Below are 18,707 nucleotides of genomic sequence, written 5' to 3'. Positions count from 1 at the left end.
CTTATCTGATTTTCCGTCTAGAAACTAATTTAGTAATCTATTTCCGAATAAATTAATGTGCATGCGGTCTTTCCTATTTGAAAATTTCCTCCCCATTTTATAATTAAAAAACAAACACCATATTACTTTCAATATAAATACACGTAGACACACAAAGGGAGACAATTAACCGCAAAGCGTGCTTCCACTCCTTCTCATTTTCCTAATTCTAGTGAGAGAAAAAATTCTAAAACACAGAACAACACAAATATACATATAAATCCCCCCCATTCTTTCATACATCAATACAACAAATTTCTCAAATTTGTGCTCTCTATTCGTTGTTTCTTTATTCAATTACCACTTTGTACACTTTTGCTTAAAGATGATGCAAATGGATCGAATACCATTTTTAGAAGAATATGAAAAACTTGTTGTTCGTATGAACACTCCTGGGTAAGTTCTTTAATTTTTTTAACTTATATGATTTTTTATGTATCTACATATATATCTCAATGATGTCAAAAATTAAATAAATTGTAAGTACTTATACTTAGCTCCAACATGAAAATTTTAAGGTTTTTGATGTTTGTGTTTTTTATTTTCCGACCAAATTCCTTAAAAACCAAAATTAGATTCTTGGTTTGATTCTTATTACATCTTCCAGAAGTTTCATTGGTAGTCTAGTTTTGACTAATTTAATTTTCTTTAATTTTGAATTTCATTTCACACTTGTTGACTTTGTTGACCAATTTCTATTTTCTTTGACAGGGTCATGATTGATAATGCTGGTTGTGTAGATGCAACTAGAATCATGGTTAGGTTTTTTCCCTTTTTTTTGGTCAATGTTTGTTGACCTAATTCTTTGAATTTTGATAATAACATTTTTTTTAATTAAATAAATAATTAATAAAAGTTTGTTTTTGATGAATTTAGATTGATAGTGCAAGAAAAGATGGAATTCTTCTTGAAGCAGTTCAAGTGCTTACAGATCTAAACCTTTCTATTAAAAAAGGCTATGTTTCTTCTGATGGAAGGTGGAACATGGATGGTACTACTATTCTTCACCTAATTTATTTACTTTTACCATTTAATTTTGTTTTTTAAAAAATGATTACTTTATAATACCCATTTTAATTATTTTGATTGATTTTCTTGTTTGTAACTTTACTAATATATGGTCGAATCTCATAATTATCTACAGTCTTTCATGTCACAAATTTGGATGGCAGCAAATTAACAGATGATAGCATCATCAATTGCATTCAACAGGTAAATAATAATTTCAATACTCATTATTTACTGTCTGTTCATACATAGAACCCAACATTTAAGATATGTGTAGTAATAAATGGAGAAAATTGATAGTTTTTACCCATAATGTATTTAGATATACTCATTAAAATAGAAATGTAGTCGTTAATTTTGGTGTAAACGAAATTGTGGTTTTAGTCTTAAGAAATGCTGAATTAGGTTTGTTTATTACATTACAGTCACTGGGAACTATTCACAGTAGAAGATCAAAGTCAATAGATGGAATGACAGCATTAGAACTAACCGGGACAGATAGAGTCGGTCTTTTATCAGAAGTTTTCGCGGTTTTATCCCATCTCAACTGTGATGTGGTTGAATCCAAAGTATGGACACACAATGGCAGAATCGCGGCTTTAATTCATTTAAAAGATTGTGATTCAGGCTCACCGATTGAAGACGCACAAAAAATAGACAGAATTGAGGCCCGGTTAAGGAATGTATTAAAAGGGGATAATGATATAAGAAGTGCTAAAACGTCTGTTTCGTTGGCTGTTACTCATACGGAAAGAAGACTTCACCAAATGATGTTTGCAGACCGTGATTATGACAGAACGCCGATCATAAAGACGAGTGGGCGTTGTTCCCCTTTGGTATCTGTTCAAAATTGTTTGGAAAAAGAGTACTCGGTTGTTAACATTCAGGTCAAGGATCGACCGAAGCTTTTGTTTGATGTCGTGTGTACTTTGACCGATATGCAATATGTTGTGTTCCATGCCACTATCAATACTGCAGAAAACAATGCATATCTGGTATGAATTTTGGACTCATATGATTTAGTTAATGTTGAGTTTATTCATTTATATCCATGTTCTTGATGCTTAATTTGTTCTGTTTTTGTGATTTCAGGAATTCTTTATTAGGCATATAGATGGAACCCCAATTAGTTCAGAAGCGGAAAAGCAACGAGTAATTATGTGTTTAAGAGCTGCAATTGAAAGAAGAGCATCCGAGGGTGTTATGCTTGAACTACTAAAACCCGATAAACCAGGGCTATTAGCTGAAGTGACAAGAACGTTTAGGGAAAACGCGATGAATGTGACACAAGCTGAAATATCAACTACAATGGGTATGGCCTTAAATCTTTTTTACGTGACGGATGCAATGGGAAACCGGGTGGATCCAAAGGTTATAGATTCTGTCGTTCAAAGAATCGGGTCAACTTATTTAAGAGTTAAGGAGCTACCTTTGATGTATCATCAAAAGGGAAATAGTAATGAACAAAACACAAGTAGTCTTGGTGCTGCAGTTTTGTTTTCACTAGGTAGCTTATTAAGGAGAAATCTATACAATATGGGATTGATCAAATCATTCTCTTGAAGGGGGTCTTTCACATGCATTGGAAGGTTGTAACTCATCCATCGAAGGTTTCACCTTTGAAAGATAAGAATAGGGAATTCATGGTTTGCTTGAAGAAATGGATTTGTACATAAAAGTATGAAAGAAAGTGGTTGAAGTAGTTGGTTTGGTAGATACATTTAGAGGCATACACATTACTAAATTAGGTTTTGGTACTAAATTAGGTTTTGGTATGGTAAAGAGGAGGTCCACTCCTACTATTTTCTTATATATTTTGGGTAGCTATTTACTATGGAATTAAATTTTAGAGGTGGATTGGATTTATTTTGTTATTGGGAGGTTTGGTTCTTATATCTATTTAGGAATTCTATGTACATAAATTCATTTAAGGTATATTGTGTTGATGATTGATCTCTATTTTAGTATTTTTGTTTTTGACTTTAAAGTATTATTCAATTATATCTTGAATTATGGTATATCTTTTTGGCTAGTTCACATCAACAACTTATAATAGATATAAAATTTGAACATTGGTATTGTCAGTTTTATTACATAGTCCATATAATTTGCCGCTCAAATGACAACTAATCATATTCTTTCCCCCCTTTAAAATCAACTCAAAAGCATAAGAAAAAACAACAATTTTAAGCATATTTTTGGACTACTTTGGATATTACATAACCAACTTATTTGCCAATTGGGATCGTTTGAAATCATTTGGAAAGATTTTCACCTTTTCTAAACGACTTGCAGATATATAACTGATGAGAATGATTAGCATAAAAAAGGATAGTCCTATGAAAATGTTGATTAAACTTTTTTAGTTTTGTTATTGTATTTAAATCAACATTTAGATTTTCCTATCATGTAATTGTTATATGTATTACCTAAGATTTTATATATAGCATAAATACAATTTTTTTTCTTTTTCCTTTGGCATGTCTACTTGCAAATTTTTTACCTGGTATTTCAATTGTTATAGTAAGTCAATTACATAGAAATAAAAGACAAACAAACAACAAGTTGCGTTGCCACTTTAAACATTCTATACAAATGTTACTAGTCGATAAAATTTTCGTTGTAAAATGATAACTAATGTGCGGTAAAGTATTGTACGGAAAATTTTCTTTACAATAATTAATAACAGCAATGACAATATTTTAATATGAATTAAAAAATAACAAAACTAAAAATAGACAGGAATAAATAAAGGGGTGAGGGATGTGAAATGGGAGAAAGTAAAGAAAAGTATAAAACGTGCATGGGGGTGGCGCCAAGTGCGGAGGACACGGCGGATATCTTAGCTGGCGATCCACTGCTTTGCTTTCAACTCTTCTTTTCATACCCACGACTCTTGTTTTTTGTTTCTTTCCACCCTCTCCTTTTCCGATTACTAAACATTCTTATGTCATTGACCAATGGACATTTACTTAACGGAACAAAATGTATAATGTCCAGTTGTAATCGAGGCTGATAAGTATATTTCGTCAAAAATTATAAAATGAACCGCATACAAGATTAATAATATTATTAATCTTAATATATTAGTTAAAGGTTCGATAATCTATACCATCTAATAAAACAAATCAACTTTTTCTTCCTTAAACTTTCTAACTTTGAAAGACCAAAAATACCATTATCATTTATTCACTAATTTAAACATTTTAATCTAATATACCTTATAATACCATTAATGAAATAATATAAAGTATGCCCCTCAACTCTTAAAATAATTATAATACCACATTTAACATCAACTACTTTTACATTCACCACCATCGTCGCCACATCACCGTCCCAATTGCCGCCCCCACCACCGTCACCACCACCTCCGCCATCACTACCTCACTGTTGCGCGACTATAAGTCTAGCATAGATAAAAATGTAAGAAATATACATATAAAAAAGTGTCATGGACACGGGATTACTACTATAATTCAAATCATTACCAATATAAAGTTTACCTTTAAATAAGTAAATTAAAAAAAAATCCTCTTATTCTTCAAAATAATATAAATTAGATTAATATTATACATTACTTAAAAATAAGATAAGTTTTATTTATTATTATTACAACTCGTTAGAATTAAACATATAAGTGAATAACCAGTGAAAAGTGGCCTTTGAATCAAGTGATATCAATATGCCATCGTAAGTATTTTGTGGTGTCACGCGGGAATACTTTGCTTAGAATTAAATTGCTGGTTCTAACCCAATCTCAACTTCTTAGGGTGGTACCAAAGAGGCATGCAAAGACTATTATCTACACTGCACGATCAAAGGTTTCATTTGCTGATATAAACCTCACTTACTAGAATTAAAACAAGAAACAAAAGCTTATCAAACTCTTTGATATGGTCAAATCTTCTATTTAAAGAAACACACTACAAGCTAGAAAATTGAGTTTTGGTGAGGAAGGCTCTCAGTGACGAAATGATGTCGTCGCTAAAGGGTTGCTAACGTAAACGACAAAATAATGTGCTTTTTTCATTTCCAAAGTCAAACTAGCTACCATTAGACGACATTAGACGTCGCCAAAAGCCGTTTTCTGGTGACAATTGCTTGAGCAATAATGTACGTACAATAAATGGAATGAAGGGATGTTAAAACTTTGTGACATTGTGCGGAGACACATATAATAGATAATATTGTCAATTAGCTTAATGTGTGCTATCTCGAATGATAATTATTAACTTGCTGTTTTGAAAATATATATATATATATATATATTACTTGCAATAATTTGTATGGCTACAATTATAAATCTAACAATCTCAAATTCATTGAAAAACATGTCTACAATTATAAATCTAACAATCTCAAATTCATTGAAAAACATGTCTTAAGACTGGTGCTCGTATTCTAACAACGACTTCAAAAACTTGATATTCGTCAAAAATAAGAAGTGATGAAGTTAAGTACTCAGAACATGGCATCATTGTTCATGGCTCAATAAAAGAAAAACAAGATGTATATATCCTTCTATTCTTCTAATAACATCTCAAAAAAGTTTAGTATATAATGACCCATATAGGTATATATAGTGTTGTTTATTTTGTATATCTTTAACAACTTAAGATGTGACTTTGTGATCTTGTACACGGAATAACAAAGGTCAAATATCGATTATATTACCTAAATAAATACAAGTACTTTTGTGCTAAAAACTTAAATCCAAAAATTGGTCAAGACGTTGGAGATCAGTTAACGTCAACTGATGAGCGTCGTAGGAGATAAAACAAAATGCATAAGTGTACAACAAAGTCCATTTAATATGATTACATACAATGATTGTCATTATCTTTATAAATAATCACCATCCTTGTAAAACAAAACTAGTCACACAAACTATACTTTGAAGTATCGAGCAATTGTACACAGGGTATCAGCCAAAGGTCTTGTGGCTTGACATAGTTTAATTATGAATAAAATGTTGTTTTTTATGGGATATAACGTCTTTCTTCTAGTGATAATAGTGTTGGAATATAATCACGTAAAATGAACGTATGTCCGAAAAGTATTTAAGCCTATGGGTCACACCTCAATGTGAATGTAACTATAAATTAATTAATATATTAAATGTAATTTATTGATTAATTTGATCACGAAAAACTAACGGAGGTTCGTTAAAAGAGTTAAAAGTTAATGGTACTTAATTAACGGACTTAACGGAGAAGAGTTGGAATTATGAAACAATTAGGAAACCCCTCTAGAATGTTCTATAGGGCCCCGGTCGACTAGGGCTTAAAAACCCTCAAGACTTGGTCATTAAGTTTCCTAATCCTATAAATACAAACTTATGTTTATTTGTTTTTCACACAATTAAATCCAAAGGGTTTTCTCTCTTCTCTTTTCCTTTCTCTCTCTCGGCCGAAATCAACCCCAAAAGGGTTTTGATTTTCGGTTTACATAGCTAGGAAAAAGGGTTTTCGGGTTAGCTAGGTTTTCGGGTTTAAACAAAGGGTTGTTCGTGATCAAGTACTAGCATACATACGTTCCACCGTTGAGTGTGCAATCATAGAGAGGTTAAGTTAAACGTTGTTCTCATCTTCAATCTCTCCATAATAAGGTACAAATTCTATTCTTTGGTTAATTAGTTAAACTATATAGATTTTGTCTTCCGTTGCGTGCTTTGTGATTTGTTGTGATAATTAGTTATAAAACCCAACAAATAGGATTTATTATTTAAACATCAACTACCATAGACTTTATAAAAATCAAACATAAAACACAAGAGTAATAATATATACGAGTATACGACTAGCTTGATAGATCTAAAACATGCTCAAAAATCTGGCCTCGACATATAGATTCACTAATTTTCTTGATCTTCAATTTTTTTTTTTTGTTATGTATCAACACCACTACGTACACCAGCACCAGATTTTTAAACATGTTGATAAATTAATCACAATTATCATTTGTCTAAACACCATTAAACCAAATTAATCACAATTGTCATTTTCCTAAACACTAACCGTCTTGTTGACCATGAAAAGGAAAGCACAGCATTTGACCAAAAGATACAACAAACTAAAAAGGGCTACTTTGGCTCCTTGTGCAGATCAATTTAGTATTTGTTTGTGGGAATCTTACAATGGCCTGCATATTTTCTTTTCCCTTTGCGATTAAAAAAAAAAGAAGTTATGGAATAAGCCAATAACTTTATATTATTATTATTAGTGAAAAGCAAATATTAGAGAATATTTAATATCATGTTTGTACTATTATAATCTACATATACATTGGTTAAATAAATAAACGAAAGATAAGTACAAAAGCCCTTTAAAATGTGCTAAAACTCTAAAAGGGAATATTGACAACTCATACAAACCCAACCAAGGAAAAAGGCCCAATTTTCCTAACACCCTCTTTTTGGATGTCTTTTCTAACAATTTCTTTGATATTACGATTTGCCATTTGCTTTATTGTCACGCGAAAAATGGATAAGATGGGTTTTGATTATATATATGTCACAAATAATAATGGTAATTAGCCCTTATCTTTAGTCTGTTGGAAACATCATACTCCATAACTATTAACATTATACTAATTTATTAACATTATACTAATTTATTAATGTTAATGTGAACAATATCTATACTCCTTTATAAAAATTATTGTGTGGTGTTGAAAGTTTATAATTTTTGAGACATGCGAATTTACTTATTTGTTTATACACACCCATTATTCTCTACCCCAACTCTTCCATATTCTATAACTCTCTTTCTTTGGCAGACACTCTTCTATTTATTTGACAAACAATTAAGAAAGTAATAGATAAATTGACAAAAAATCAAGAGTCAAAAACAAGGTAATCTTGACATGAAAAACCCTGTTCATGGTATCAGCCGCAACACGCGGGTACCATGCTCGTCAAATTTTACAACATTGACACAACTCCAACAAAGCAACTCTACTAACCTGCAATTAGGCTTGGATCTTTGCGTGTCTTCTAACCAAGGTAAAAAAAATTAATAATTGTTGGAATGTGCAAGGTTATCTCAATATTGTCTAGTCAGGTTATTTAATTTCATTGTTTTCTTTTAAATGGAAGAATTGGTTGACACAAGTTAGCAAGTTAAAGCCAAGAAGTAATCGTTTCATTTTATTTCTTGGGTAATATCAGTTGTATCACTCATTCATCGTACTCCGTATTACGCAATCAAGATTTGAATTATATCTTTATAATTATACTTCTTCATGTGAAAGCAAGTGCCGGATAAAATATGTGTTGGAAAAAGTGAGTATTTTTCTAACTTTGGACATCGATATATATATGATTAAATGACATATATTGAGAACTTTTTAGTGGGTGTGTAATCTCTGGCCAAAACTATATAATAAACTAAGACATGTCCAAATTGGGTTAGGTGAATGAGATGTTAATCTCAAAGTAGTGTATTAATTCTAAAATTGGAAGTAAAACTCCATAACATATTATTTATGTATATCATAAACAAGTTCAAATTGAAAGTGAAATTCAATTATACGTATTTCATAACGTATCATTTATGTATATTCATAAATGAATACAATAATTGGAATTGGAATTCAGTTAGCTTCATTCCATAACGTATTATTTACCACCATTTACGTTCAATTTGTTGTTTAATGATCTTTATGATCATGATGAAACTTCAATTTCATTTTGGTGTATAAATAACGATCATACCATGATCTTGGATGGATATGAGATATATGAGAAAAATACACACATAGAAAACCCACTACAATTCTCTGAAATAACATCCCATCCCCGTATTCCGTTCATTTTTCAGGCAAGTGTTTAAGTCCGGCAGTACTCTGCTTTGAGCCGATGTACCCTGGGAACAGACGACGAATCTGTTTAAGAGAATTGTGTCAAACACAAGCCCGATTCCTCTTACGGTTATTGTTTCTGTTTTGTAATCCTCTGCAGGATTCGAACCCCTTGATGCTCATATTCGTTTTCACATCATATTCTTGTTATTGTTCATTTACTTTGTATATTTATTTTTATTGTATTGTAATTAGTAAAATAATGACAAGTGTTTTACTCAGAATTTTCAACAATATGTTTTAAGATATTCGCCCATTTTAAAAACCAATATAGGTATATTTTCTATAACCACCTCGAAGGTAGTCTAGTACAGGATACCTCGGTTATGTCATGTATATCTGAGTCAAAAAGTATCACTTTACTTGCTTAAATGAAGTCTCTATCTTAATTATTTGCATTATTAAGTTTCAATCATGATTCGATCTAGGCAATTAGTTTTGAGACAATTCTAATGACTCGATGCTTCATTTCTGAATCCATTGGGTTTTTAGGATAAAAGTAAGGATGTGTTATGTATAGATTGGGGGATCTTTAGTTTATTATATTTAACTGATTATAAATATATAATTAAAAATTTTAATTTGTACGATTAAAGATAAATTTGAAAAAAAAATAAAAATAATAATATTTATCGAGCGATAATTCTCGTTCTAAATACAACTTGCAGCCACTCCAATTCCTATCATTTAAGCTATGTCCGTTTTCCATCACTATATACAGTACAATATCATTTAAGCCACTCCAATTCCCATTTGTTTGCTGATTGCAGTTTTGTTGAGGAGCTTAGGCTTCACATGAACTCCTGGTTGCGGCTCAATATCCCTTAAAATTTACCAGTTGACATCGAGCCTTGGATTAATTGCTTCTCTTACTATGTCATCAAGTGCTAAAGACGTGGTGAGAGCTATTTATTTTGTATGGTGGTAGTCGATTTGGAAACACATGAATAATGTGTTCTTCAAATCGACTAGACCAAGCGTGTATGAGGTTCACTCACATTGTGTCATTATCTTTTCTTTGGATGTCTAAACGTCGTAAGTTTTTTAATTTTTTGTGGTCTACTTGGATTATTAGTCCAAGTCTTTTGTTGTAAATTGTAATCTTTCGGTATTTTGTCGAAGATTTCTCTTTATTGTTAATAAATTTTGGCTGTTAGAATAAAAAAAAAAAAAGATTGAATAGGCAAACGTAGGGAAAGGAAAAGCATTACAAGATGCTTGGAGGAAACATGCATTGATACTCAACACCCTCATTTCTACAAGATGCTTGAAAAATGTTTTGTCATCTCATCTCAAGGATGTTTTGTCCTTTCTTTCTACTGAATTGGTACGTTGACTTGTCTATTTCTACGAGTATTTCATATTTTGACTACTGCATAATATTATATTTTTTTTCGTTATCATACGTTATTATATCTACCAACAATTATTAATGTATCATTTCGATATGTCCTAATCTTTATCGTTATATAACAATTGTCTTCTAAAACTATTTTTAGAAAAAGTATTATGTGACAAGTCTATATTTTTCTTTAAAAAAGTTTTATTTATTTATGATGTCATATGTCATATTTAATATTGTAATATATATAAAGATAAATAGCTAGCTTACTAAATGTTTATTTTAAATTCTTACTTTTTGATTGTAAATTTCTTTTTTATGTTTTGTTAATGCAATAAATACTCATACATATATATTATGTTAGCCAACTTAATATCTCCAAACCAAATTATGATATATCAATTACAAAAACTACATATATTTTTTTAAATTTTTTTTATTTTAAAATTTTAGTTGGGCCCGGGTTAAACCCGAGATTATTAGCTAGTACTTAAATATTGTTGAGTCATAACAATAATAATTAATTGCTTACCTCATAGTTTTGAAATTTAAAATTTTGATATTAGTATTTTATAGTAATTTCTAATCGATGATACATATTCAACTTTATTGATAATTGTTGAAAACTGTATATCCTTGTTGAAATTTTCAGAAATCCAAGAAAATATATCTTTTTAATTAACAAATTCCGTATCATTCTTGTAACATGTTAAAATGCTATTTGCTCCTTTTGATAATAGAACTACTTGAGTGTTTGCTAATAAAGAGATGCAATATGGTATAAGCACGAAAAAAGGAGATCGATAAATACAATGAAGGAGATATAATCTTTATAACGTACATTGGAAGAAATTTACAAAGACCAAACATTTATAGTCTTCTAATAAAAGGACAAGTAATTCGTTAAGATTGAGGTTTTGGTTTAAACAGGACAATTAAAGTACCGTAAATCCTTAAAAACAGCATGTATACAGATATATACTCTAAAACACTACTTCCGTGTCGATGTTACAAAGAAAGTTAAGAATTTTCACGATTGGGTTAATGGAATAAATATATAACTATTTAATTATGCGGGAATTACTAGATATTGTTTAATTGTTGTAAAATAAACAAAAAAGAGAACTTGAAAGAAGAGAATCAACAGTTCTCTCCTTTCCACCAAAGAGGGAGCAATGTTATCGACAGAAACTAGAAAATGTAAGAGTAGTTGAGACAAGTACAGGTGCCCCTCGAGTCCGAGTCGTTTAAAACATCATATTTATCACAAATCTTAGAATCCTTCAAAGCTTTGAAAACCATAAAAAACTGTGTGTTGTACAAATACTAATCTAAATTTTGTTTCACGTATATTATTACATATATTATAACCTCTATAAAATATATTCACGTCTTAATAGCTTGTCAGCATGCTTGTTTTTTTTTTCTTTTTTTTTTTTTTTTTTAATTTTTATTAGTGGTTGTGCAGGTCTTTTTAATATTTTAATGTTTCACATTTTACCTATTAAAATTTTAAAACTTTTTCTTGACCATTAAAGTTTTATTTTTAAGGAATTATTTTTTTCTTTTTTCCAAGATTTATAATGCCTTGGATTTTTTACCATCGATGTTTTTAGCTTTTAAATTTTTTTTGCAATTTTACATTTCGTTATCGTAAATCTTACCAAAAACTTGTGTTTATGATTTATTGTGTATTGGTTAACTAGATTTTTCCAGAGTCTGATGGTAAAGATTGATATGTTAAAATTTATGACCCACATACAACTTGATATATTGTTGTTATCCCAGCCAACGGCCTTATAACACTAGTTTATATATATAAAGTTTCTATATTCGTATCTTTCTAGGCTAGTGTTAGAGGGCACATAATTAGATTTTTCTGTAGGCCCAAGTAAAAAACAATCTTTAAGGTCATAAATTTAGTCTTTATAAGGCCCAAAGATAATACTTGGGTCCATAATAAATCGTAATGAAGCATTTCCAATTTTTAAATGACCTTAGACATAGGCGCACAGCAAGTGGAGGTGATGTCCACTCTATTTCAAGATCCCATCTTTTTAATTTTTTTAATTTTTCCTTCTGAATCTTTTCTATACTTTTTATTAGGGTGTTCGTGGTCCGGTTTGGTCCGGTTTTAACTAAATCTCAAATAAAACCAGGATTCGCGGTTTTAACTTATTTCAAACCAAACTGGACCAGGTGTGTTGTCAAACCGGACCGAACCAAACCATGTAAGTCGGTCCGGTTTGACCGGTTCAACGGTTTCATGATTTTTTTTTTCATTTTTATCCCCAAATAATTTTATGCATATATATTCCGTATATATATATATATATATATATATATATATATTTTCTTTCTTTTATTACTCAAATAAATATCACGAACACTATGATCTTAATATTATTAATAAAAACACTAATAAAGTTACAATTATACTGTGTTTTATATTCACATAATATGAAATATTAAAGGTGATGAAGGACTCGAGTCTTATAATTTTGATCTTTGAGTGGAAAATAGTGGAGTAATGAAGATGAAAAAAATAAAAGGATAACCTAAAAATAGGAAAGAATGAAAAAAAAAGTAGATTTATATAATATAAATAAATGTTTATTAGAATATCTTATAATTATCTACCAAATTTTTTTTTTTATAATATATCTGAACTAAAATACCTGATAATATATTGCGCATAATACTAAAATATGTAAGTAAAATATCTTCGGTAAAAGTTGATAAATATGTGAAGTAAATATATAATATATATACATATATATCTTTTGGTCTGGTCCGGTTTTTAACGGTTTACGTTTTGCTCAAACCGTAACCGGACCAAAGAACCCGGTTTTTCAAAAATTAAAACGTTAGACCAGGCTTTAACAACTCAATCCGACCAAACCAATCAAAGTACCCCGGTTTGGTCCGGTTTTGACGGTTTGATGAACACCCCTACTTTTTATTAAAAACAAAAATTACCCCTCTACCTTCCTTAATTTTAATAACCTAAAATGACAATTGACACATTTTAACCATCATTTTAATAAATCTTTGTTTCTAATTGAATGTCACTGTAGTGTCTCAAATGCTAACCGCTAATTACTAACTACTAACTCGTTGTTCGGAAAAAAGACTAAAATGCCCTTAAAAAAATTCAACCTCTATATCTCCCTCACGCAGAAACAAATAGCAAAACTCTAACTCAAAATTCGCCTCCTCCTCCCCCCTTTCATATTCTACCGCAATAATTTATCACATTTCTAACCGCAATGAAATTACTATTACGTTAATAACCACATTACCGTCGCTGCATTACGTGTATATCAATCTAGTAATTTAGAATTGAGATGAGGTCGATATCTTAGTTTTGCTTCGCTATGTAATGTGATTGGTTTTTTCTAAATAAAATAAAAACCTGGAGGGCAGAATGTACTATTAATACTAATGTTAATATCTTGTTATATATATACTACAAAAAGAAAAAGAACCCGTATGTGTCAAAACATGCTTTCCAAACAAGGTGCATCGAATCGTTTGGTCGTGATAATAAGTTTTGTATAGTTATGATCAAAATGTGATGCAAAGATATGAATTTTATTAGGTCGGCACTAAAGTTAAGCAAATTGAATGAACAATTAACGAATTTCTACGTTGATACTGGATAGACTTATATATTTTCCTAAATTTGTATTTGAATTTTTTTTTTTTCAAGTTACTATATATGTTTATGATCATATCATCTATACTCCTTTATAAAGAGTATTGGATTTCTTAAAAATCAACACTTTTTTTTCTTCCCAAAATACCCCTACTTAAACATAAAACCCTTATATACCCTATTTTCCCCCGTACTTTCTAATTATTACACACTCTCATCGACCTCTATCACCTTCCGCCGCCGCCCTCCTTCTCCACCACCTCCCTTTTATATATGTTTATGATCATATCATATAACAAAACTATAAATGACCATGACCTGATGAATAACATTTCATCTACAAATCATATTTGCGTTCTTTGCATTTTCATTATCTAAAACTTGACAAGACGACAATAAAAATCCTAACTAGTAGAATATGAGTATATATTACTTTCTAAATCTTTTATCTTTATATATAATAAAGAAGAATTGTCTCCTTAAACTATCTATACTCTATATTAAAGAAAATACTCCCATGTTGAAAGTTACATGGGGGAAATGTCTAAAATGTCCTCCTATGTAATATTTACACCTACAAGGCTACAACCCTTTAAAATATTTTCACATACACTATTCTCTTAACATTAATAATTAAATTACACTATCAATCCTTTATTTTTTTAAAATATCTCCATTAACCTTTTAAATCAATTACTTTTATATGAATTATCTACGGCACTCGACGTCGCATCCACCACCACACCGTCGTCGTCACGACCACCGCCGCATCGCGCGGGTACAATGCTATTTATATAAAAGATTATGATATGGCATGCCTACAATTATTTTCAAAAAAAATTATTTTGTTTATGATGTCATATTTAGTTATTAATATCTTAAAAATAGATGTTCATTAAATGTTTATCTTAAATTTCTATTCTTTTATTAATAAAAAAAATTAAAACTTTTTTTATATAGTGTCATGAAACATCTTTTTATGTTTTGTTAATACAATAGATACTCATATAATAAATTATTGTGTTAGTTAATTTTATTTTTCAAACCGAGTTATAATATATAAATAACAAAAACTATATACATATTTTTTAGAATTTTTTTTGCTTTTAATATTTTAGTTAAAATGGCCGGGTTGAACCGGGTTAATTAACTAGTTAATACCGTTACATCATCTCGTGCATGCTGATGCTTTAACACACGGGTACCTTCTAGTATATAACTATTATATACATATATATATAGTGAAACTTAGGGATCGTAAATTATTAGAGTTTTTAAAAAGGTATATCTATATCTATATTATCTTATAAAGGAGGACCCTCTTTTTTTTTTTTAAGAAAAGATGATCTGAACTACTTAAATTACTTTTTTTCTTTATTCACTAATTTAAACATCTTTACCTAATATACCCTTAAATTTAAAGCACTCATTTTCCTCTTTCTCCTCAAATTCTAACCACTCATTTTTTTTCTCTTCCCTATAAATTATTTTATTACTCTAATTCATTCAAAATTTTTTATCTCAAAAACCATATATTGATAAATTATAAAAATTGTATGAGTGTTCTTAAAATTTCATGTTCTTTTATTAGAGAGGTCATTCGATATACTTTCAACGAATTTTTAAATTCGAGGACGGAGCCCGTACGACTAAGGCATTTGGCTATCACACTTTATGACTTATCACCTCCTATATATGATCTATAACCCCACCATCTCACCGCTGCAACGCACGGGTACTTTCTATCGTTACGTCAAATAGAGAAAGGCTGAGGTACCGTTAAAACACACTCACAATAGAAAACCCTACGAGTAAACTTACGAGTAAGAGCAGTGCTAGCGAGTTTATTCGACGTCAAGAACCGGTTCAATCATTATCGCGTTAGGCTTTGGGTTACATCATAAGGTATATATAACCTCCAATTAACATGTTTCTCGTTATACTTAACGGAATGATATAAGTTTCATATTAGTTGATTATAAGTTGGTCAAGATGTTGATGTAATTAGAAAATAAACAGGTTTTGTTGACTGACTTCGCATCATTAAATTAACTTGAGTCCTGCTCTTTTCATGTTGAGTTCATTATCGACATTATTAGGCTGAACCGGAAACGTGTTTTCATTCGGGTTTGATTATTTACATTTATAGTAAGTATATAGAAGAAAATATTATTGAAGAACATAACCTTTCGTAAGACGTGAGAAATATGGTAGCCGGTTTAAAACCCTTTTAATTAATGGAGGTTTTTTTTGAACGTTCAATCGACTTCATTATCATCAAGTAAACTAGCGAGATGCTTTGAGTTTACAATATGGTTACCGGGAAAGAAAAAAAAGAGACAAAAGGCATACAGTCAGGGCTATATAATGTTATGCAATAACGAGATAAAAACTAGAAGTTAAAGCTACCTCAGGTATTCCAATCTACACAGTGCTTCGAAGATCTGTTAGTCAGCCAAAGATAGCTTGTGGTCTTTATTTCCTTTGCTGCAAACCGGGTTGATGGTCTCTTATTGGATAAAACACAGTCATTTCGGCATTTCCAAATCACCCAGCAGTACGCGAGAATTATGAGGTTGATGAGACTTCTTTTTCCCGTATGTAATAGCGGGTGTTTGTGTGTCTCAAACAGTTCTCTGATGTTACATGGTTTGATGGCTGGAAGTTTACACCATGAGGTAATGAACCCCCAAAGTGTTGATGCGAAGGTACATTGGAGGAACAAGTGATCAGTCAATTCTTCATACAGATTGCAAATTGGGCAGCTCGTTGTGGTTATTGTGATGTTTCTCTTTTGGAGTTGGGTCCTTATTGCTATCCTGTCCATTTCGAGCCTCCACCCAAAGATGTTTGCTTTTAGTGGAGCAAGTCGGCTCCAAGGGAAAGGCCAGCGGTGCGGTATAAGTGGCCGATTGTAGGAGCAATTTTAGAGATCTCACTGTGAACGTGCCTGAGATGTCTTGGTTTTAGGTCCTGGTGTCTTGGTTTCAGGTCCTGGTGTCTTTTTTGTTGTATAACGTGACCCCGACGATCTGAGTAAGCATATGGGGACATCCGATAATATTGAAACGATACAGAGAAGATTAGCATGGCCTCTGCGCAAGGATGATATGCAAAAATCGAGAAATGGTCCAAAAATTAATGGAGGTTTAAAGGAATATAATTAAGTAAATCAATTACGTAATTAATTCGGAGTAGATATATATAACAATAAAATAATGTTTGTACACACGGTTGTTAGTTGTATTATCCTTAATCGATCAAATCAAATAATAAAATTAAAATATCACATAATAAATTCTTATAAGAATAAAAATGGGCATTTAATCTTGAATATTTCTTAAGTAATATAGAGTAATATTCTCAAATATTTCATATATCTTTAAGATATGTAGCCAAATCTTTTCTAGAACCAACAACGATCTACCATATATATTTAATATTTTATGTGACATATCTAACACAAAAATAGAAATGTGTATATATATTGTCTTTCTTATTTTAATTTTAAAAAAATGAGACGTATGCTATATTATATATATATATATACACATACACACGTATCAATTGTCTGCCTCTTATTCTTTCAAATTGATTTAGAGAACTATCGATCAGTACGTACTTTTGTCTTCAACATGGCGTTACCATGCGCGGATGTGGTAAAGTTAACCTACTCATCTGATTATGCATATATGTGATACAATTGAAGATGTTTGAATTTATATTTATTTAATTGGTTTTGGTTTTGAAGGAATGTTGTCTTAAAGTCCATGCTGATTGTGAATCTTGTTTGATGATGAGTCAAAATACGTTAAGGTCCATTCGTGGTGAGCTTTCGTTTTCTTTATTCGTGATGAGTCAAAATACGTCAATTTCTAGATATTAGTCTCTGATCTGAGGTTGAGTTTGTGTTGAATCTTAGACTTTATATATAATAACTTGATATGATGTGTTTGATCAACTTAATTATGTAGGAGTTTATAATGTCGAATGGGACCGTCGAGAAAATGTATTCAAAATATCGGGAGAAGTAGATCCAAATATACTAATGAAGGCAGTGTTGCGTTCAGGTAGCCATGCGGAGCTCATCAATGTTAAGCTCAAACATCCACTACTAAGATACGACAATTATTATCGCTCATATGGTCGTCGTCCAACCTTTGGTAATAATTATTATAGAGATGGTTATCGGTCATCATTGCCGCCTTATTATGAAACTAATTATAATAATGATCGTTATTATCCACATGGCTTGCCACATTATGGTCCAGCTCCTCGAATTGGTTATGGTCCTTCTTACGACTATGACCACCGAAATCCACTCCCCTCGGCACCCTATGTGCCTTCATATCCATATCAGGATTATAATGACCCGTGTTACAATGGTGCTTCGGTGGATCCTTGCTCCATCATGTGACACCCTAAGCTTGCTATTTTCATGCCATTCAACTCTTAGATGTTTGCATTTGTTATTCAATAGATGGTTTATGGAAGTTATAAGTACTTTAATCTTTACAATTCTTTGAAGTACTTTTTTAACATTTGAATATACTTGTGGCATTTTACTAACTAACAAGTATGATCATCAATTGATGGAAATTATAATGATCTTCGAGATTTTGTTATATAATTGTTACTTCTATGTACGTTAATTTGTGGCGTTGTTGTGGATGGATGTGTAGCCTTATTGGCGTATTCGTTTCTAATATTATATGTAATTAATGTAAAGCTTAACATTTGTGAATGTGAATTATATGGATTTAACATATTTATTACAAAGAATAATTAACTAATAAA

General features: G+C 30.7%; 2 protein-coding genes and 1 non-coding gene across 3 annotated transcripts; all 3 read left to right on the top strand.

Moving 5' to 3' along the window:
• Positions 1-211: 211 nt before the first annotated feature.
• Positions 212-3,006, top strand: LOC122581377 (ACT domain-containing protein ACR8-like). Its single transcript, XM_043753604.1, has 6 exons — positions 212-435; positions 751-796; positions 916-1,030; positions 1,184-1,251; positions 1,473-2,042; positions 2,140-3,006. Exons 1-6 carry the CDS (start codon positions 365-367, stop codon positions 2,608-2,610), a joined length of 1,341 nt encoding a protein of 446 aa, XP_043609539.1. The 5' UTR covers positions 212-364; the 3' UTR covers positions 2,611-3,006.
• A 13,940-nt stretch (positions 3,007-16,946) lies between these two features.
• Positions 16,947-17,051, top strand: LOC122586199. Its single transcript, XR_006321905.1, has one exon. It is a non-coding gene; the product is annotated as a U6 spliceosomal RNA (small nuclear RNA).
• LOC122594055 lies at positions 16,955-18,327 on the top strand. Its single transcript, XM_043766536.1, has 2 exons — positions 16,955-17,057; positions 17,885-18,327. The coding sequence occupies exons 1-2, from the start codon at positions 16,955-16,957 to the stop codon at positions 18,325-18,327; spliced, it is 546 nt and encodes a 181-aa protein (XP_043622471.1).
• The last annotated feature ends 380 nt before the right edge of the window (positions 18,328-18,707 follow it).

This window comes from Erigeron canadensis, chromosome 1 (assembly GCF_010389155.1).
Source record: "Erigeron canadensis isolate Cc75 chromosome 1, C_canadensis_v1, whole genome shotgun sequence".
Classification (NCBI taxonomy): Eukaryota; Viridiplantae; Streptophyta; class Magnoliopsida; order Asterales; family Asteraceae; genus Erigeron; species Erigeron canadensis.
Note: the sequence above shows the minus strand (reverse complement) of the source record. Positions and strands in the feature narration are given on the sequence as shown.